Here is a 19174-nt window from a genome sequence, read left to right as displayed (position 1 = left end):
TACGGGTAACTTAAAGTTTACTTTATAGAGACGAAAAAATATTACAGTTACAGTTACAGCCTTTTTATCGTCCCACTGCTGGGCACAGGCCTCGTCTCACACGGAGAAGGATTAAAAGAAAAAAGATTAAAAAATAATAATTATGTCAATGTCGAGATTATAATGTCAATCAGTCCATTTTCAGAGTTAAAAGAGAATATAAAATTTTAATACATTATAAAGTAAAACCATTGTTAATTACATTTTACAGCTTAATGAACACTTAACCAGGGCTCTTAGTGCGACATTAAAGCACATTAACAGCTTTCAGACAAAAACCCTTTTATATTAAAATCGTTTTAATTCAATTTCAGCACTGAGTCAGCCTTTTAAATTATTATTGTGAGTAAACAAAGAGTTGTGAAACAAAGCAATCTTTGACACAAGCTCGGAGGATGGAAAGATAGCGGAGATGCCATAAGGAAGGTAGGTCTTCGGCGCCTTCTTGTAGGTCAAGTAACATACAGTAGGCGTGATTAGTTACTAGAATTAACGAGGCGTTCGGGTTGCTTGTCAAATCATTGATTGACAAGCAACCCGAACGAGCAACCTGAAATTTCGGGTTTTAATGGAGATGTGTGGGTGGCGTTAGTAACATTCCTTGTCCCTCGAACACCTGCATGTTGGCGCGCTACTTTCTTAGGAGATTTTGCGTCATGACATCTCCGCTAGTCATTTTGTTCTCCATGGACACAACTGAATTTAATAGACGTCTTAACTAGACGTGACAAATATCTAATTAGGACTTTATGGTTATGGAGTAGAGTCGAAAATTGAGTGGCAACTTTGCAGTGACTTAAGGCATTTTGGTTTCTAAGTAATTGTTGTAAGTTATGTAAGTGTTTTCCTTTCAGTGTTGTGAAATATGGCGTTAGTTTCCAAATGTTTAGCGTTTTGTTTGTAAAACTTGAAATGTTACGACATATTAGTACAAACAATCTTAATGTTTGGAGGCTTTTTGGGGATAAAGACTTTGCCTTCGAATTTCCCTTTTCGTGGATTTTCGCCAAAATTGGTTTTGTTTTCGCGAAATTTTTTTGGAACACAGAATATGTTTAAAAAATACACTTGGTTGCATTTTATTTGGTCCAGTTTTAAAATGTTTTAATGCCAATATTACAGCAGTAGTTACTGTACTTTATAATAATTATGACAAGCATTTTTATAATATATAAAATATTATCTTTTTTTTAGAAACCAGCCTAAGTCCTTTGCTTTATAGTATACAAAGTCTAAAAGCTGCCGAGCTGTAAGCTTATTAAAAGATAAAACCACATAGCTCTTGTATCTCAACATCGTAATAATATCTTGTATTACGAACATATTTACAATAATACCGCCGGTAGAACTAGCTACACAACTTTCTTCGGAGAAATCATTAATAACATCTCATGCTAAAATCTACATGCTAACTTGTGGTTTCGAGTTAAGTTAGTACATTGACTTTTCTGTGTTTAACTCTTTCTATATTAGATAGACTTGTGTTCTTATTTTTTTACTGAAAAATCTACAGTTTTAAGTTCTACTAAAACCTCCTCAATGTCTTTTTAAATAGTAATATGGAAACCACTCTTGTGTACAAAAATCATCATCCTAGCCTTTTCCCAACAATGAACAATGTTTTTTTAGCATGAATAAGTGTTGTGTCGTGGTTAGGTCAAATAGCTTTCAAAACAGTTATTCATGTTTCAAGAGATTGTCTGCATACCTTTCTTATCTTTGTCCGTTCACATACATTTAAGACCTATTTTCTAGATCAAGGTCTCAATAATTTAGCTTTAATTTAGCCACCGTTTTGTCGATTATCTTGAATTATCAGTTTGACAAGATACAAGATATGGGCTTGCTACAAGCCTAGGGTTGGGAGGTATTGGCAGACTTTAATATTTGATAATAATACAGTACTTAAAAATAATCTTGCCTAAGCTTTGTTCATGATCATCATCTCCCAAGCCTTTTCCGAACTATGTTGGGGTCGGCTTCCAGTCTAATAGGAGGCAGCTGAGTACCAGTGTTTTACAAGAAGCGACTGCTTATCTCACCTCCTCAACCCAGCTAACTGGGCAACCCCTAGATAAAACTGGTTGTCAGTTTTACTGGCTTCTGACTACCCGTAACAACTAACAAAGATGTTCAACGAAAGCCGGGACCTTATGTACAAAAATATGCCCTGTATTTAATAACACAATTTACGGTAAAAGCAACACAATAATCAATAAAACCGATCTTCCGAAATAACCGTAATTTATTATCGATAAAACTGTCTCAAAAAGTATCTGGAAATTATTATTTATTGCCGATATAATGATAATTGAATACACCTCCATTACGTTACACCCGCGAGCAGTTTGCGTATGTCGGTTCAATTACATTGTGACCAGTTTTTGGCACGCAGTGTAATGTGGAATTGAAGGAATATGATGGAAGTATGTATATTTTATTGGCTTATTTGAATTTGATTGACAACAAATGTTTATCATGAAAAACAAATGACAATCAATTGGTTTTGAGTTTTGTTTAGCTTTCCTGAATTAATAATTAGGTAATAGTTAAGATTTATTAATATTATAATTTTGTTCAAACGAAACATAGGTATCATTTGGCTACCTCCCTCCCTATACCTAAATACGACATTCAATGGATTTTATGTTAAAAGTGACCATTATTAAGCGTTATCTCGTAGAAGACTTTCCTTGAGGCAGAAACAAGCATGTAACCAGCTCTATTCCTGCTCATACAACTTTAAGCAGGACCGCCAAGGACCAGTCTATTACAAACTGATTGATACTACGGTAATTATGTCAGTTGAATAACTGTCAAACCCATAAAATATGGCGGCGTGAAGATTGTGTCAACGGAGGAAGGAAAGATAGCGGAGATGCCATAAGGAAGGTAGGTCAGACGCCTTCTTGTAGGTCAAGCAACGTACGGCAGGCGTGATCAGTTACTAGAACCATCGAGATGTTCGGGATCTTTGTAAAATCAAAACCAATCTATCAATGATTGGTGATTTTATTTTGAAATAAGTGGGTGGGTTTTAAAGAGGGCGTGTAAGGGCGGAGCTAGTAACGTTCCTCGTCCCCCGAACACCCGCATGTTGTCGCGCTACTTTCTTAGGAGATTTTGCGTTATGACATCTCCGCTAGTCATTTAGTTCTCCATGATTTCACGCCATAACGTTTTATCACTCGATAGTTAGCAATTTCAAGTGATATTAATAAACTGGAAGCATTATTCATTAATTTTAATCCGTTTAGTGGGCATTTACGCAATGATCAATTTGATGTGGTTATTATTTCATTGCTGAGGCAATAAGTTAGGGAAATGAATATCGGAGAACGCTAAAGTAAAATGTATGAGTCTGATTGGCCCTTCCGTACTATTTAACTGGTAATGTTTTAGGATTTATATTGTAAATGTCCTAGACAGAAAGACATGCATTAAATGTGGTAGGTACTCTGGGAACTGTACTCAAAGATGTAATTGGTGTAATAAAAAATATATATTTAACCATGGTTTTCCTTATTTATGCAATTACTTACCAAAAGTATAGTCTTGCAATCGATAGGAAAGTTTTCTTTCAAGTACTTTCTTTACATGTTATGAAATAAAGCATTGCATCACTGCATAATCATCAATCTTTTATGCCACTAGCCTATTTTTTACAATCGGCTAAACACTACAGTAAACCCAGTATATTGTGATCCCTAATTATTCTATCAAACTATTCATGTTAATTTTGAACAGTTACATGTCGCTTACAATAATTTGCATTAAACAAAGATTTCACTCAAAACGAGACACGAATTGAAATAAAAACATTTCTTCACGGGATTCATTGCTAAACTCAACCCAATTTGACATTACCGTCCCGCCAAAGAAACGTCAAGATACACTGGTCGCACTGTACAAATACCGCGACCAATAAATCAATAAATACATTAGAACAGCATTCTAAATTGGTAGCAACCTGAATACCGGCGTAAATAACAAAATAAAAGTGTTTTGTACCGTCAAGTGACGGCGTTTAATATATCTTCTGCCGCCGACATAGGTATTTCTTAAGACATTGTTTTTCGTTGATAAAGGGCGACTCTCGACTTCGGTATGCCACTTTTTGGGATGTTCACTTAGATTAGTTAACCAATTGGAGACGCCAGTGTCGTTATGTTCCTTTACTTGTACTTCTACTGGAAAGTTTTTATGCTAATGGTAGAGTGAGATATAACTACCATCATCTGCCTAGCCTTTTCCCAGCTATGTTGGGGTCGGCTTCCAGTCTAACCGGATTCAGCCAGTCAAAACACTGGTGTTTCACAAGGTGTCTGGGTCAAGGTATGACTGGTTGTGAGACTTACTGGCTTCTGAGTACCCATAACGAATGCCAGAGATGTTCAATGTATTTTGCCAATTTAAAAAACTCTAGTAAAACTTAGAATTCTTGTCACTATCAAATATAAAAAACTTATTCATTCCATTTTCTCGTCCCCCACGCTTTATTTAGCAGCATTTTTTCGCACAGACATTTGTGCTCACGGCGGCTCCAATTCGTTCAATGCTCTAAGAATGTTCAGCCTACTTATTTCGTTTTGGTAGGCGGGATTAGTGTTCCAGTCATCGACTGAAAGAACTCTTTTGTTTCATTTGTGAAGTCTTGCGATGTATTTATTCATCATTGAGATACCTCGAGGTTATGGCCGATCAAAAGGCAGTGTAGACAGATTCGAGCTATTGAAATTCCTTTTGAACAATCATAGATAAGCTAAAATTAACTCTATAGGTTAATTAAATGTCAATTTGACAGTTCTCTATTTTATTTGTTAAAACTTTAAAAGTGTGCAATGCAACCTCCTTTCGGAATGCCGTGGTATGAATAAGAAAAGTTACTGGCCGTTGTCTGTCAAAATCCGAGATGCCATTAGAGTTTTTTTTTGTTATTTCTTTTAATTGCAGTGAATGGCTTGATTTGAATTTTAGCATAGAAACAAGACAGTATTTTATTGAATGCAAACTCTTTGTATGTGCAAAAAGGCCACATTTGCAGTTTTTTTGGTTTATTATTTAGTTGCAAAGGCAATGGAACATTTTCAACCCTTTTTCAATTCCACTATTTCCTGTATTCTTATGCTTTTTTTTACGAAAACAAGCCGTATATAACCGTGTAGTAGCCGTATGTACCTATAGTTTATTGACACGAAACTGCAGTCCATCACTTCATTGCCAACGTCATTCAATTCAATCGTCTGTTTGTATGTTCGCGTGTCTGTATGTCTGTTTGTCTGTGTGTATTGAAAGCCTTTGATATGAAGCTTTTGGCGTGATGGTTCGTTATAGCAAACACGCTCGTTATTTACTATTGATGCATAGTTTGATTTTATAGGGCGCATTTCATAAAATCTGTGTAGTTATCTACCAAATGTATTGATTTGGATGTAATTGGTTCTTCGCTATAAGTTTGGCTATTATTGCAATGTTGTAATAGAAACGATGTACCTATTAGGATTTAAGTAGGTATAGATAGGTAAGTAAAATACTTTCAATTTGTGTACCTTAGTATTTTATCACTGATTATTTTTTAATTTTTAAGGTTCTCCAGATATTTAGTCAAATTTCTGAGGATGGCAACTTTACTTACTTTTTCTTAAGTATAAACATTTACGAAAATTTTAGTTTTAGCTGGGATTACCGACATAGATTATTAGGCAATGACAGAGGTTGAAAAGCATACACTCTCCCTTAGGAATTTCACAATGAAAATGATTGGTGATGTTCCAATACGGAACGCACACAAGTTTATTTGTTTTCCTACAATTCTGTGTTAACGTACAATATATGGGTTTTGCATCCGTTGCTGTGTATCATTTTAACGCAATTCGTGTTTATTTGCAGTAATAGAATTTAAGATTGAGTAAATACACTTTGACTACTAGCTGTGTTTTAACGTCCTGTAGAAAGTACCTATACTATTTATAGTTATATGGTCTATTGCTACATATTTCAATCTGTTTGCGTCATGTTTATCTAAATTGGTAAAGCTCATGATTTTTATTAATTAATTGAAAATACAATAAACTGCTCTTCTGTGTACCAAAATACATACAGACATTAGGTAATTGATAGAATTTTGTATGAGCCAAAACTAATGTCATCGGAAAAAATATGGGCAATTTACTATAATAATTTTGGCAGTGTATCCATCACTTTACACGAATGTTTTGCTAATCAAACAAAAACGCTGAATTTACACTGCCAGACAAAACCAACCTTTCAATGATCTCCAAGACCACACATACAAAACTTCGCAAAAAGACAAAACAAACAAACGCACATGAAATCAAATGTTTAGTCCGAGCCAACCACGGAGTAAGGAAAGAGGACCGGAGTTGCCATACTTAATGCAGGCGCCTTCTTCTAGCTCTTTGTCTAGCAAAAACCGACAGTTACGAGTGAACTAACGAGGCGTTTGGGTTCAAACTCAAACTCAAACTCAAACTCAAAATTTTTTATTTCAAATAGGCCTATGAAAGCTCTTTCGAAACGTCAAAGTTAGGTGCACGGTTCCAAAGAGTTGGTCTCATGGAGAAGAACCGGCAAGAAACTCCATGGACACTCTTTTTAAAAGAAAATAAAAATAATTACAAACATACAGTTTTCTATCTAGTCCTGAGAATGTTATACAATCCAAATTGAGCTAAAAATGTATTAATAAATTATACAAGATAATTTTTGTGCAATCGTTACTGGAAAAATAATTTATACAATTCAAAGAAAAAATATATTGGGTAACCAAGTCATTATATAATACAATTTGGGGTCTTGCTGGCTTGGGCTTGGCTGGTCTGGGCGGAGGCACTCCCGTGCCCGTGGTCGCCGGGGAAGCCACATGTGCAGAGAAAAATAAAAAACAATATTAATTTAACGCCAGGCATCACTGTCATTAATGTAATCCTGAATTTTATAATACGCCTTTTAATCAAAATGTTTTTAACTACATTCTTAAACTTTTTATCCGTGAGATCAAGGATACATTTAGGTAGCTTGTTATAGAAACGTACACAATTCCCTAAGAACGACTTATTTGTTTTTGTTAGCCTAAACTTGGGAACCACTAATTTATGTTTGTTACGTGTATTTATCTGGTGAATGTCACTTTTAACTGTGAATTTATGGATGTTTTTGCGAACAAACATAATATTTTCAAAAATATACAAGGAAGGTAATGTAAGTATATTAATTTCCTTAAAGAATTCTCTAAGAGATTCGCGAGAGCCCATGCCATAGATCGCTCGGATCGCCCTTTTTTGCAAAACAAAAATTGATTGGACATCAGCCGCTGCCCCCCATAGCAAAATGCCATATGACATCACGCAATGGAAATAGGCGAAGTATACAAGCCTGGCCGTAGCTACATCGGTCAGTTGTCTGATTTTTCTGACTGCAAAAGCAGCAGAACCAAGTCGCCCTGATAGGGAGGATATATGGGGACCCCATTGCAATTTACTGTCAATGGTAATGCCCAGAAATACTGTACTGTTAATTAACTCTAATTTGCTCTTATCGAGCATTATATTTGTTTCAACCGCAGTGACGTTAGGCAAACAGAACTTAAGACATTTAGTCTTGGAAGCGTTTAATAATAAATTGTTGGCTGCGAACCATTTGGAGAGAATTTCTAGGCTTTCATTAATGTGACTAACATTGGGGTTCTTACGCTTAACTTTAAAGACAAGGGAAGTGTCATCCGCAAACAAAATAACATCCGAAATATCAGACAACACAAATGGAAGGTCATTTATATAAGCTAGGAACAGAAATGGACCCAGTATAGAGCCTTGAGGCACGCCCATTTTTACAACTGTCCCCGAAGATGTTGAGCCGCAGACATCCACTTTTTGCTGTCTGTTGGATAAATAAGACCGGACAAGTTCAAGAGATTTTCCACGAATGCCGTAGTGTCTCAGCTTAGAAATTAGTGTATCGTGGTCCACACAATCAAATGCTTTGGAGAGATCACAGAATATACCGACGGCATCCTGCGAACTCTCCCAGGCTTCCAAAATCTGAGTGACTAACCGCGCACTTGCGTCCGTAGTGGACCTACCCTTTGTAAAGCCGAATTGACGGTCGTGCAGTATATCGTTTAAGTTGAAATGGTTTAACATCTGATCAAGCATGATCCTTTCGAATATTTTACTTAGAGCCGGGAGAATAGAAATGGGTCTGTAGTTTGACGGATTTTTCTTACAACCTGACTTAAATATTGGAATGACCTTACTATGTTTCATCAAATCAGGAAAGGTGCCTTCATCTATACACGAGTTAAATATTTGACTGAGTATTGGTGCAATATTGTCAATCACGGAGCTCAGGGCTTTAACAGAGATGCCCCATAAGTCTTCCGTTTTTTTTAAATTAAGGTTTTTGAAAGCTTTTTTTACTGTATTAAAAGTTATGTAATGGAATCCGAAATCCGGTACTTCTTTAGCAAAATTTTGTTTTAGTAATGACTCTGCAAGTGTAGAGGACGAGTTAAGTGATTTAGTAACCTCTACAGGTACATTAGAGAAAAAATTATCAAACGCGTTAGCAACCTGCACATTATCCGACACAGTTGCATCATTAATCGTTAACGATAGTTCAGTATCCCGGACTTTAATTTGACCCGTTTCCGCATTTATTATTTTCCAAACGGTTTTTATTTTATTATCCGATTTAGTTATTCTATCACTAATTGATTTAGACTTTGCGAGAATACATACACTTTTGAATACCTTAGAGTAGTTCCGTACATGATCATGAAAAGATTTATCAGATGTCATTGATTTTTCTCGATACAGGTTATACAATACATCTCTGCTTATCCTAATCCCTTTTGTACACCATTCGTTGAATTTTAATTTATTGTCGATTTTTAGTTTCTTAATAGGACATGATTTATTAAATTCTAGACAAAGTGTGTTAAATAACTTATTAAATTTAGTATTCGAGTCCTCTGATTTAAAACTACTGCATAATTTATTGACAACATTATTTTTAAAGGTTTCTAAGGTTCTGTCTGTTAATTGTCTGTATTTTATTACTACGCTTGACGGAGTGTTTCTATTAGCAGGAAAGCTAACAAGCTGCCCTAAGTGATCCGATCTCACACCAGCAATAATGGAAGAATGCTGAACCACACAATTTGTAAAAATATTGTCTAAACATGAACTTGAAGATGGTGTAATTCTAGTGGGTTCATTAAACAAATGTTTTAAATTAAAAGATTGAAATAGAGATAACAGTTGATATTTATCAGAAGATTCAGAAGATATATCTATGTTAAAGTCACCGCAAATGAAAACTAGTTTATTTGACTTAAAAATCTTCCTAAGTATTTCCTCCATATTTGTAATAAATAATGAAAAGTTACTTGCTGGTGGTCTATATACACATACGAATAAATGACTTCCTATTTCTGCACATGCTACCTCGCACAGGCGATTAACAGAGCTCGAGGTGATGTCGCTTCTATCCTTAAATTTTAAGTTATTTTTACACAATATCAATGTATGTATCAATGTTCTTTGAGACATTCAAGGATTTTTGGTTTTACAAAAAAATATCCAGTCCAAAAAGAGCGCAAACAGTAACGTTCCTCGTCCCTCGAACACTCGCATTTTGGCGTACTAATTTTTTAAGCTACATAATATTTTCCGAGTAATTTCCGTTGAATCCCACTTTTTGTTCCCATTTTAATAGTTGTGACGATCAATCCCACAGATAATTGTTTACAGCCTTACTTATAAATGTGAATTAAATATAAGTAATACTTAAGGGCTGTTTAAGAAAATTCTTACTTATATACGTTGCTTAAGCATGTCTTAACTAACATTTAATTACTACTTAAGACTTTAAGTAGTGATTAGTTAAAATGTTGCTTAGAAGGTGATTAGAGATTTTATAAGTAAGGGGGTTAGTATTTATTCCCTTTAGGGATCAAAATGTGGGATCCAACGGGATTGATTCGATTTTCCGCTAAGTATGGCACCTCCGCTAGTTATTCAGTTGTCCATGGAGCCAGCCAATCTGGTACATCTCGCAGTGATTTCGTGCCAGACGGAAATAAACGGCTCAGACGATAGACATACCCGGATATATTTACATGTATCGCAATCGCTCAGCGTTGAGCTTTCAATTAATAAGAGTTGTAGTTTTCCGTCAGTGTGTATGAGAGGAAAACGGGAAAATATGAAGTCTGTTGAATGTTTGTACTTTTCGTGTTTTTGAGATGTCTTATCTATAATATTTTAAGTATATTTCCTCCTAATAAAATGTCACTGAGAAGTCTTGGGAAGACCCATTTTTTAAGAAATTAAACATCTCTTATGCTAAATAGTGGGATTTATGAAGTTGTAATCTGCATGATAAATTAAGAATAATTCCTGATGAATACTCGTTTAGCAGTTTAGAATATCCGAAATACTATACTATCTTACATACAATATGGCAGCTCTACTGACGTAAAATATAAACAATATTATTAATAGCTACAAGAATAAACTACATACATTATTTTATGTTTGTAGAACTGTTTTATAATATTAATAACATTTCCATTACTATAGAGGTATGAAAGAAAATCATAAACATTAGGATGAATGATTTATTATATTATAGTTAAGTACTTCATTGTTTAATGGAAACCTAGAGGTTTTTGTATACTTACATTTGTTTTGTAATTATTATTTAGCTTTTTTGAATTGAAATCGGCTACCATTTAAACTGATATATCAGGTATATATGTTACCTCATTTACAGAATAAATGCTCTTTCTTGAAGTCTTAGGTAGGTACATCTTTCTCTTTCAATTTTTTTATGAAATATAGCTAATACTAAGTACTGCTATTATTATAGCGAAATAATCACCGCTGGTAAACTATGTAGCTCTTAACTAAAAACTGCATCCAAATCGTTTCATCTGTTAAGAGCTAAGGCGCCACAGACAGACACACACAGTGGTAAACATAAAACTCCTCTTCTATATCAGGGATTAAAATCTTACCTGACAAAACAGAACAGAAAGCTCACAATAAAAAAATGCCGATTTCCGATTGAAATCGTTAGAATTGAGCACAAAACTACATCGTTTGATATTCCGCCTGTCAAAGTGAATATTTGTCCCCTTTTCACGGGAAAAAAGTTTTCAAAGCGATCACGGAATGTAAAGCTTTTCAGAATTTTCAATTTGTCGTGAGAAATCCTATTGAAAATGTACAGGTAAACATTGCTGTGCAGAGGAAAATATTTAGGCTATTCAGTGAAATTGGAATGTTAACAAAAATATGAAGTTTTCACAGGCGGTGTTATTGTCATTTACAGGATAATATTATTGTACACTACTATGCACAATCATGATTAGTCCGTGTCTCACCATTGACAGTTCTACCAACTGACCTTTATGTATCTGGATGGTCCATCCGCGTCCATGCATTAAGAGACACGACAGATATCGGTGATATCTATACTGCAACAATTGTAATTGTCATACCGAATTCTGAGGTCTTCATTTTATTGAAAACTTATCAAAATCTCTGTTCTTCCTCAGGTGCATTCGTTGGCGGTATAATGGGAGGCTTCGCGATGCGTCTCGGTCGCCGCTCAGTGCTGATCGCGACTGCTCTACCGTACACCCTCGCCTGGCTCGCCACTGCTCTGTCCACCAGCGTGCACATGATCTCTGCCGCGTCATTCTGCGGGGGCATGCTAATCTGCTGCATCATTATGACGACACAAGTAAGTAGCTGTATCATGTAGACACTGTCCTACCGTACACCCTCGCCTGGCTCGCCACTGCTCTGTCCACCAGCGTGCACATGATCTCTGCCGCGTCATTCTGCGGGGGCATGCTAATCTGCTGCATCATTATGACGACACAAGTAAGTAGCTGTATCATGTAGACACTGTCCTACCGTACACCCTCGCGTGGCTCGCCACTGCTCTGTCCACCAGCGTGCACATGATCTCTGCCGCGTCATTCTGCGGGGGCATGCTAATCTGCTGCATCATTATGACGACACAAGTAAGTAGCTGTATCATGTAGACACTGTCCTACCGTACACCCTCGCGTGGCTCGCCACTGCTCTGTCCACCAGCGTGCACATGATCTCTGCCGCGTCATTCTGCGGGGGCATGCTAATCTGCTGCATCATTATGACGACACAAGTAAGTAGCTGTATCATGTAGACACTGTCCTACCGTACACCCTCGCGTGGCTCGCCACTGCTCTGTCCACCAGCGTGCACATGATCTCTGCCGCGTCATTCTGCGGGGGCATGCTAATCTGCTGCATCATTATGACGACACAAGTAAGTAGCTGTATCATGTAGACACTGTCCTACCGTACACCCTCGCGTGGCTCGCCACTGCTCTGTCCACCAGCGTGCACATGATCTCTGCCGCGTCATTCTGCGGGGGCATGCTAATCTGCTGCATCATTATGACGACACAAGTAAGTAGCTGTATCATGTAGACACTGTCCTACCGTACACCCTCGCGTGGCTCGCCACTGCTCTGTCCACCAGCGTGCACATGATCTCTGCCGCGTCATTCTGCGGGGGCATGCTAATCTGCTGCATCATTATGACGACACAAGTAAGTAGCTGTATCATGTAGACACTGTCCTACCGTACACCCTCGCGTGGCTCGCCACTGCTCTGTCCACCAGCGTGCACATGATCTCTGCCGCGTCATTCTGCGGGGGCATGCTAATCTGCTGCATTATTATGACGACACAAGTAAGTAGCATCATTACTTCAGCTAGAGGACTGTTTTTTGGTGAAAATCATTAATCAATCACCACTCCCGTGGTGTGGATGCAGCGCAGAGAACAATCCCGCAGCACCGGCAATAGCCTTGAAGAGTATAGGACTTTCACTGCTGAAAATAGGCCTTTACTTAGGTTTCAAGGACCGGTTCGAAGCGTTCCGCTTTACCTTATAATAGAAAACTGTCAGTTTTTAGGCTACTGTTTGTAACAAAAGTAAAGAATATCAAATTGCATTCCAAAACGGTAGGACCACCATCAAACCCATCTAATACACCAAAGACGTTTCACACAGTAACTTAAATAGGTAAATCTAATAACATTAGGGATCAAACCACAGACCTCAGGAAACATAAACCAGCATTATAGCCCTATTACGAAAACTGCGTATAAAGGAACTGTATCTACGGGAGAAAGCTAAGGAACACCATATATGGTCAATTAGGGGCCAACATAAAACATTATGGGACACCTTATACAGAAGAAACTTTCGTGCGTCAAAGAGACATTAAAATTGAATGGAACTCTTGACTAGGATAAGGGTGCAATCACACTCGAAAGAAATGTATTATTATTTTGTATTGATTTTTAACCAACTTCCAAAAAAAGGAGGAGGTTGTCACTTCGGATCTTTGTATTATGTTATTTCAAGGTTCTGATGGCCGATTGTTTTAAATATCTACCAGTCGAATTCGAGACCATTTAAACAGTTGACTATGTCATACTATATGCAAAAAAAAAATCCGGTCAAAGCCCGGTGACTTTATATTAATAGAACAATTTATATATACTTACTATAATAAGCATACCTTATAAAATAGCAATAAAAATTCGTCATAAATCAACACAATTCTTATTGACACTTTTTAATATTAGTACAACGTACAACGTAATCCATAGGAAAACAATTGGCGATTTAATTTAAGTTATTGAGAAATAAATGAGTATTAGCATTGCGTGCCCACTGCTTGCAGTTTTCAGAATCGTGCAATCTTTGACAGACGTCACTTTGAGTTGAGGACGAAGTATAGAGTAGGTAACTTTGGTAGATGCGATAGTCCTTATTTCTAGGATAGGTCTTGTTTGGTACCTACTTACAGTCTTATGTATGGTAACTTTGACATTGATATCAGAATTTAAAAGAAAATTTCTTCTAATTTGATAGCACGGAAACTTTTAAAAATATTCAGATTACCTTATCGATGCTAATGTTTTGTTCTAAAAATAAAAGATTCAGAATATTTCCTATATTCAAAGTACGATAATAGCTATAGTTTATCATGTCTAATAGATGATATTTATAGGTCTCTCAACAATATTTGCATAAGTTGATGCCAACTAGATACAAATGTATTATTTTAATATGACCTTAAGTATGTTAATCTAATAACGAGTCTATTTATAACTATAACTGTATTTTAATAACAGATGCATAATTCATTTACCAAATTCTGAGCTACGTAAACTTAACGATGCTTAAGCATTAGACATTCGTACCCTCAATCCGTGTAATCCTAGAACCAGCACAAATCATTATAAGTCGGATTACCCACAACATTCATATTCGTAGAATTTGTCAAATTGAAGGCATGAATAACACAGAACGTTTGCATGCAAATTTGACAGCTGTGGTACGACCCATTGTGAACATCACAGTGATTGAATTAACAGGAATCCTTTACACAGCCTATGTTTTCCAATTGATAACCAAATTGAATTTCGACAAAATAGGCAGAAACCCATCAATCGAACGAGTACGTAGTAGGTAATAAACGATCCTCATTCTAGTACTTGTCAATGGATAGTCGTGTCTGACTGACCATACATAGTCTTTGGCATTCTTCGAACAAAACATAAAAAGGTATTACTGTGCTTATGCAGTAACGTAGCAATGTTAAGTATTATTTATGTAAAGTAATCTATTGTTAACATTTTACGAGACTATGTGAACTGATGACCAATGTTTTGGTGTAAGAATACATGATTATTGGACTTAAGAAACAATATTCGAGAAATTATTGTGAGAACGTTGGCTGGGGTATCGTGTGGGGAATTTTAAATAATAATGTTGCTATATTTCTCGAGTTTTCATGTAAATAAATACAATTTCAATAAATAAATAAAATAATTGTCTCACAAGTGTAATTGGGAAACAAAAATGTAAATGATGATGAATGAGCCTGGACAATCATCAAATTCAAAAATCTTTTGGATTGTAAAAAAGTGCAAAAAAAGCTACTTCTTTTTCTTTCTTTTTCATGCCTTATTACCACTTTTTCCATTCGTCTCTGCCATTCGTCGTACTAACATTTACTCCCTTCATATTCATGTCATATTTCACACAATCCAGTCTTCACAATCATTTTTTCAGTCTACTTCATAAATTGCTATTTATAAAGATACCTTATTCCTATTTCAAAATTCTCAAAATCCCGCACAGGTGCTACCAACATTACGACTTGACAAACGAATGCCTGCTCACGCGCACTTAACATAAACATTGACATAATTCTATAGAATATTCACGCATTTCCATATGTTACTATAACAATAACTGCGACCAGTGTTGTGGCGAATCGTTCAAGAATTTTATGTTTTTGGCTCACCGTCGTATGAAGCTTAGAACACGTAACTCACTGGACACGCCATGTTCACCAATCTCCACGTAAAATAGTCTCTGTTACCTTCACTCTTGTGTCATCAGCAGAGGGAAAGGTACGTTGATGTCGTCTCCAGTAGGTTCAGTTCTCTAAGTACCTATAGACCTATGGGCTTTCACAGGGTGGTCTAAGTTTACTAACTCTACTTTGTAGGACAAAGGAACAGGAATGTTAGAGTACTCCACCAAGCAATAAACGTAAGCCGTGATTACCAATGCACATGTCAAAATGGTCACTTTCATAAATAATGCAAGAGAAAAGATTATAGCTATAACTATTACGAACGATGTTAGCAATGTTGTATTTTAAGCTGTAAAACTGAATTATAGTAATAAAAGTTTGTTATCTGTAACATCTTTAAGTGTGACTACAGATTTAATCAATTTAGTTATGGCTAAAACAACATGCGTAAAACGATCTACAGTAAAAACAATGACGAAAGACAGTGATAAACATATCGTAGATCCATTACCTACTAAAACTATTTCACTCAAGACAAATTTTACTACCAACGTGGGCAGAATCAGCTGGTCAATTCTATATTCTATTACGCCACAAAAACACCGAAGAAGTCATTGAACTACATAATAAAACCAATAACAATCAAAATAAAGTGAAGAATGAAAATAAAAATACAATCTTGCACGCCTACACTGAAATTGAAAGCAAGGAACAAATTGATCTTATCTTTAAATTAATAGAAGCTAATAAAATATATATAAATTCATCTGATAATGTAGATGATACCAATGATATGTTAATCTTAATTTGTGATGCTTGAGACAAGATTAAACGTCATTAGATAACGCTTTGTCTCGTTTTACAATTTAATTTGATTGCATAATAGATTTTATTGCTTGTATGTGTGGTCTGCCATCAGAGTTAGACAGCTTTAGATGTTAAGAGTTGTATTATTCACGTTATAGATGTTCTTTGCTAATTGAGGGAATCTTTCTGCATTCTAATTATGCTGCACTTTAGATTAGATATAGACATTATTGAAGTGTCAGAATCATTAGATACAGACAATAAGCATTGATTGCCTTTTGAATTAGTCCATTTCATGCTGTAATTAGTTTCCTATATACTTTGTACTATATCTAATGAATTTTTCTCTTGTTCACAGGTATATGTCACAGAAATAGCAGTTCCCGAAATCAGAGGATGCCTCAGTTCAGTTCTCAAAATTCTCAGCCAGATTGGTATCCTGATATCATTCTCCATCGGAGCTTACCTGAACTGGTACCAACTCGCTCTCATGGTGGCCGCGGCACCAATACTCCTATTCTTCGCTCTCTTCTTCATACCAGAAACTCCATCTTCCCTCCTGCTGAGAGGGAAGGACCAGGAAGCAGAAGAGTCATTACAATGGCTCCGAGGACCTGAAGCAGATATCCGACAAGAATTAGCAACGATACGAACAAATATATTAGCCAGTAAACTATTCAACGGTGATAACACAGGGAAGTTTAAAGCTTTGCTGTCCAAAAGGATGACGAGGCCAGTTTTAATAACTTGTGGCCTGATGTTCTTCCAACGATTTACTGGAGCAAATTTATTCAACTTTTACGCTGTCAAAATGTTCAAGAAGACATTTAGGACGATGAACCCTCACGGCGGTGCAATAGCGACTAGTGTCGCTCAACTATTAGCGTCATGTCTATCAGGAATGTTGATAGACAATGTTGGCAGACTACCACTGTTGATGATAAGTGGCGTGATGATGTCGATAGCACTCGCCGGTTTTGGATCTTATGCCTACTACGAAGAAGTGTTTCGAAATTCATCTGATTTGATGCAATCAGAACCGACCTATGACTGGATTCCTTTGCTCTGCGTTCTAACGTTTACGATCGCGTTCTCTTTGGGCATCAGCCCTATATCTTCATTGCTCATTGGAGAACTATTTCCTCTTGAATACAGGAGTACCGGCAGTGCTCTAGCTACCAGCTTCAGTCATCTTTGTGGCTTCGTGAATGTGAAAACAGCCACAGACTTCCAAGATTACATAGGACTTTACGGACTCTTTTGGATGTACGCAGGTATATCAGTACTATGTCTCTTATTCGTCGTACTTTTCGTCCCAGAAACGAAAGGACGTGAGATAGACGAAATGGATCCGAAATACGTTGAATCTTTATGTATTAATCGATAGTCTTTGTTGTATGTTTGTCATGGTTTGTTTTATAGAAGACGCTGGTTAAGCGCGTGATGAGGAAAATGGAGATTATGACATATTAGCTATAGACACTGTTCTGCTAGTCACAAGCAAAGGAACTATATATTGGTGTTGAGCAGGTCTTAGCTTCCGTGCGCTTATCAGCACATGTTGTCTTCAAACCAGTATTAATGTGTAGTATTTCCCTGAAAGTGCCTTAATCTTAAAAAGTTCCTCTATTCATCACAAGACTTGAGAAATTGCATCGGGAACAGTCGTGCTAAATATATCTAAATGGTGCTTGTAATGAGTAATGTAAATAAAGTGTTGTGTAACTAAATTTAAATCATTCAATGCTTTTATTGAATTGTTAGTTATTGACTTTAGTAAATCTAAATGTATATTTTATTTATAATAAATCTGTACTATTGTTATTAATATCAAAATTATCGTCATAAACTGAATTTATTGCTATTGTGCTTCCAAAATCTGATGCAATTTCAAAATTATCTATTTTCTTGTAGATAACATTTTATTATATAAATGTTAAGAGATCTGAATATTTTCAGCTGTTTATTGTATTTGAGAAACTAGTGATATTTATTGTAAATATAGTTTAGATGATTTTGAACGGACTTTTTCATGAGTGAAGTCTGAGTATGTTGTTCTAAGCCTATCTGAATAGGCTTCAACTAAAATGATTTTGAGTGAAACAACTAGGCTTCATTTATGATTTAGTTTATTTGTATTAGAGAGCTATGAGTATCATATTATTGGTTGGGAAAATGAATCTTAATAAATACAAAAACGGAAAAGACCCTTATGTTGATGTTTTAAAGCTAATATTATTAGCTTTTTCAAGTACCTGTTGATATAATAATCTGATTTTTTATAGAATGGTAACAAATAGGTAATTTTAAATCAACCAGTAATTTTGTAACCCAACCAATGATATTATACTCATTGTAATGTACGGGTATGGAATACAGTCGCGAGCACTAGTGCTCACAAATTGTTTTAAAAATGTATCTTATACAAAATATTATAAAACTGTATTATAATATCGAATAAATAATTTGTTGAAAGTATTACACCTTTGTGTAGGTACAGTCGTGCATAGTATAATTATTTTTACTCCAGTGACAATGTCATAATACTTTGATAAAATAATGATGAATTTTGCAATTTTATTTTGTAAAATTTGGTGCTAAAACCGGTGCCTTGCATTTTTATAATGTTTTTTTTTCGATTTTATATTTAGAGCTATTGAGAAAGCGAGTGTAAATAGAAACAGTATTATTAAGTTTTGTAAATAAGTATATATTTTAATGAATATTTATGTATTAAGTTATGTGTTACAAAAACACGTTGCCATACGAGGAAGCTAATTCTAATTATTATTGATTTGTACTTAAAAATCGAATTTAAGTGTTTCAATAAAAACTTTGTGACCCTATTTTTTGTTTGATTTTATAAACAGACAAATGCATAGTAACAGAAGAATAATATCACAGT

The 19174-nt window shown here is 35.7% G+C and overlaps 1 protein-coding gene across 1 annotated transcript in view; it reads left to right on the top strand.

Annotated features, from left to right (window-relative positions):
• The window catches only part of LOC110382375 (facilitated trehalose transporter Tret1), a 102097-nt gene extending 82982 nt beyond the window's left edge, over positions 1 to 19115 (top strand). Inside the window, exons 4-5 of the mRNA XM_049849814.2 lie at positions 11624 to 11811; positions 16628 to 19115. Coding sequence (XP_049705771.1) covers positions 11624 to 11811; positions 16628 to 17656 — 1217 coding nt within the window. The 3' untranslated portion in view covers positions 17657 to 19115. The remainder of the gene's footprint in view (positions 1 to 11623; positions 11812 to 16627) is intronic.
• The last annotated feature ends 59 nt before the right edge of the window (positions 19116 to 19174 follow it).

Source organism: Helicoverpa armigera, chromosome 24, assembly GCF_030705265.1.
Source record: "Helicoverpa armigera isolate CAAS_96S chromosome 24, ASM3070526v1, whole genome shotgun sequence".
In the NCBI taxonomy this organism is placed as follows: Eukaryota; Metazoa; Arthropoda; class Insecta; order Lepidoptera; family Noctuidae; genus Helicoverpa; species Helicoverpa armigera.
This window is presented reverse-complemented; position numbering and strand designations above follow the sequence as displayed.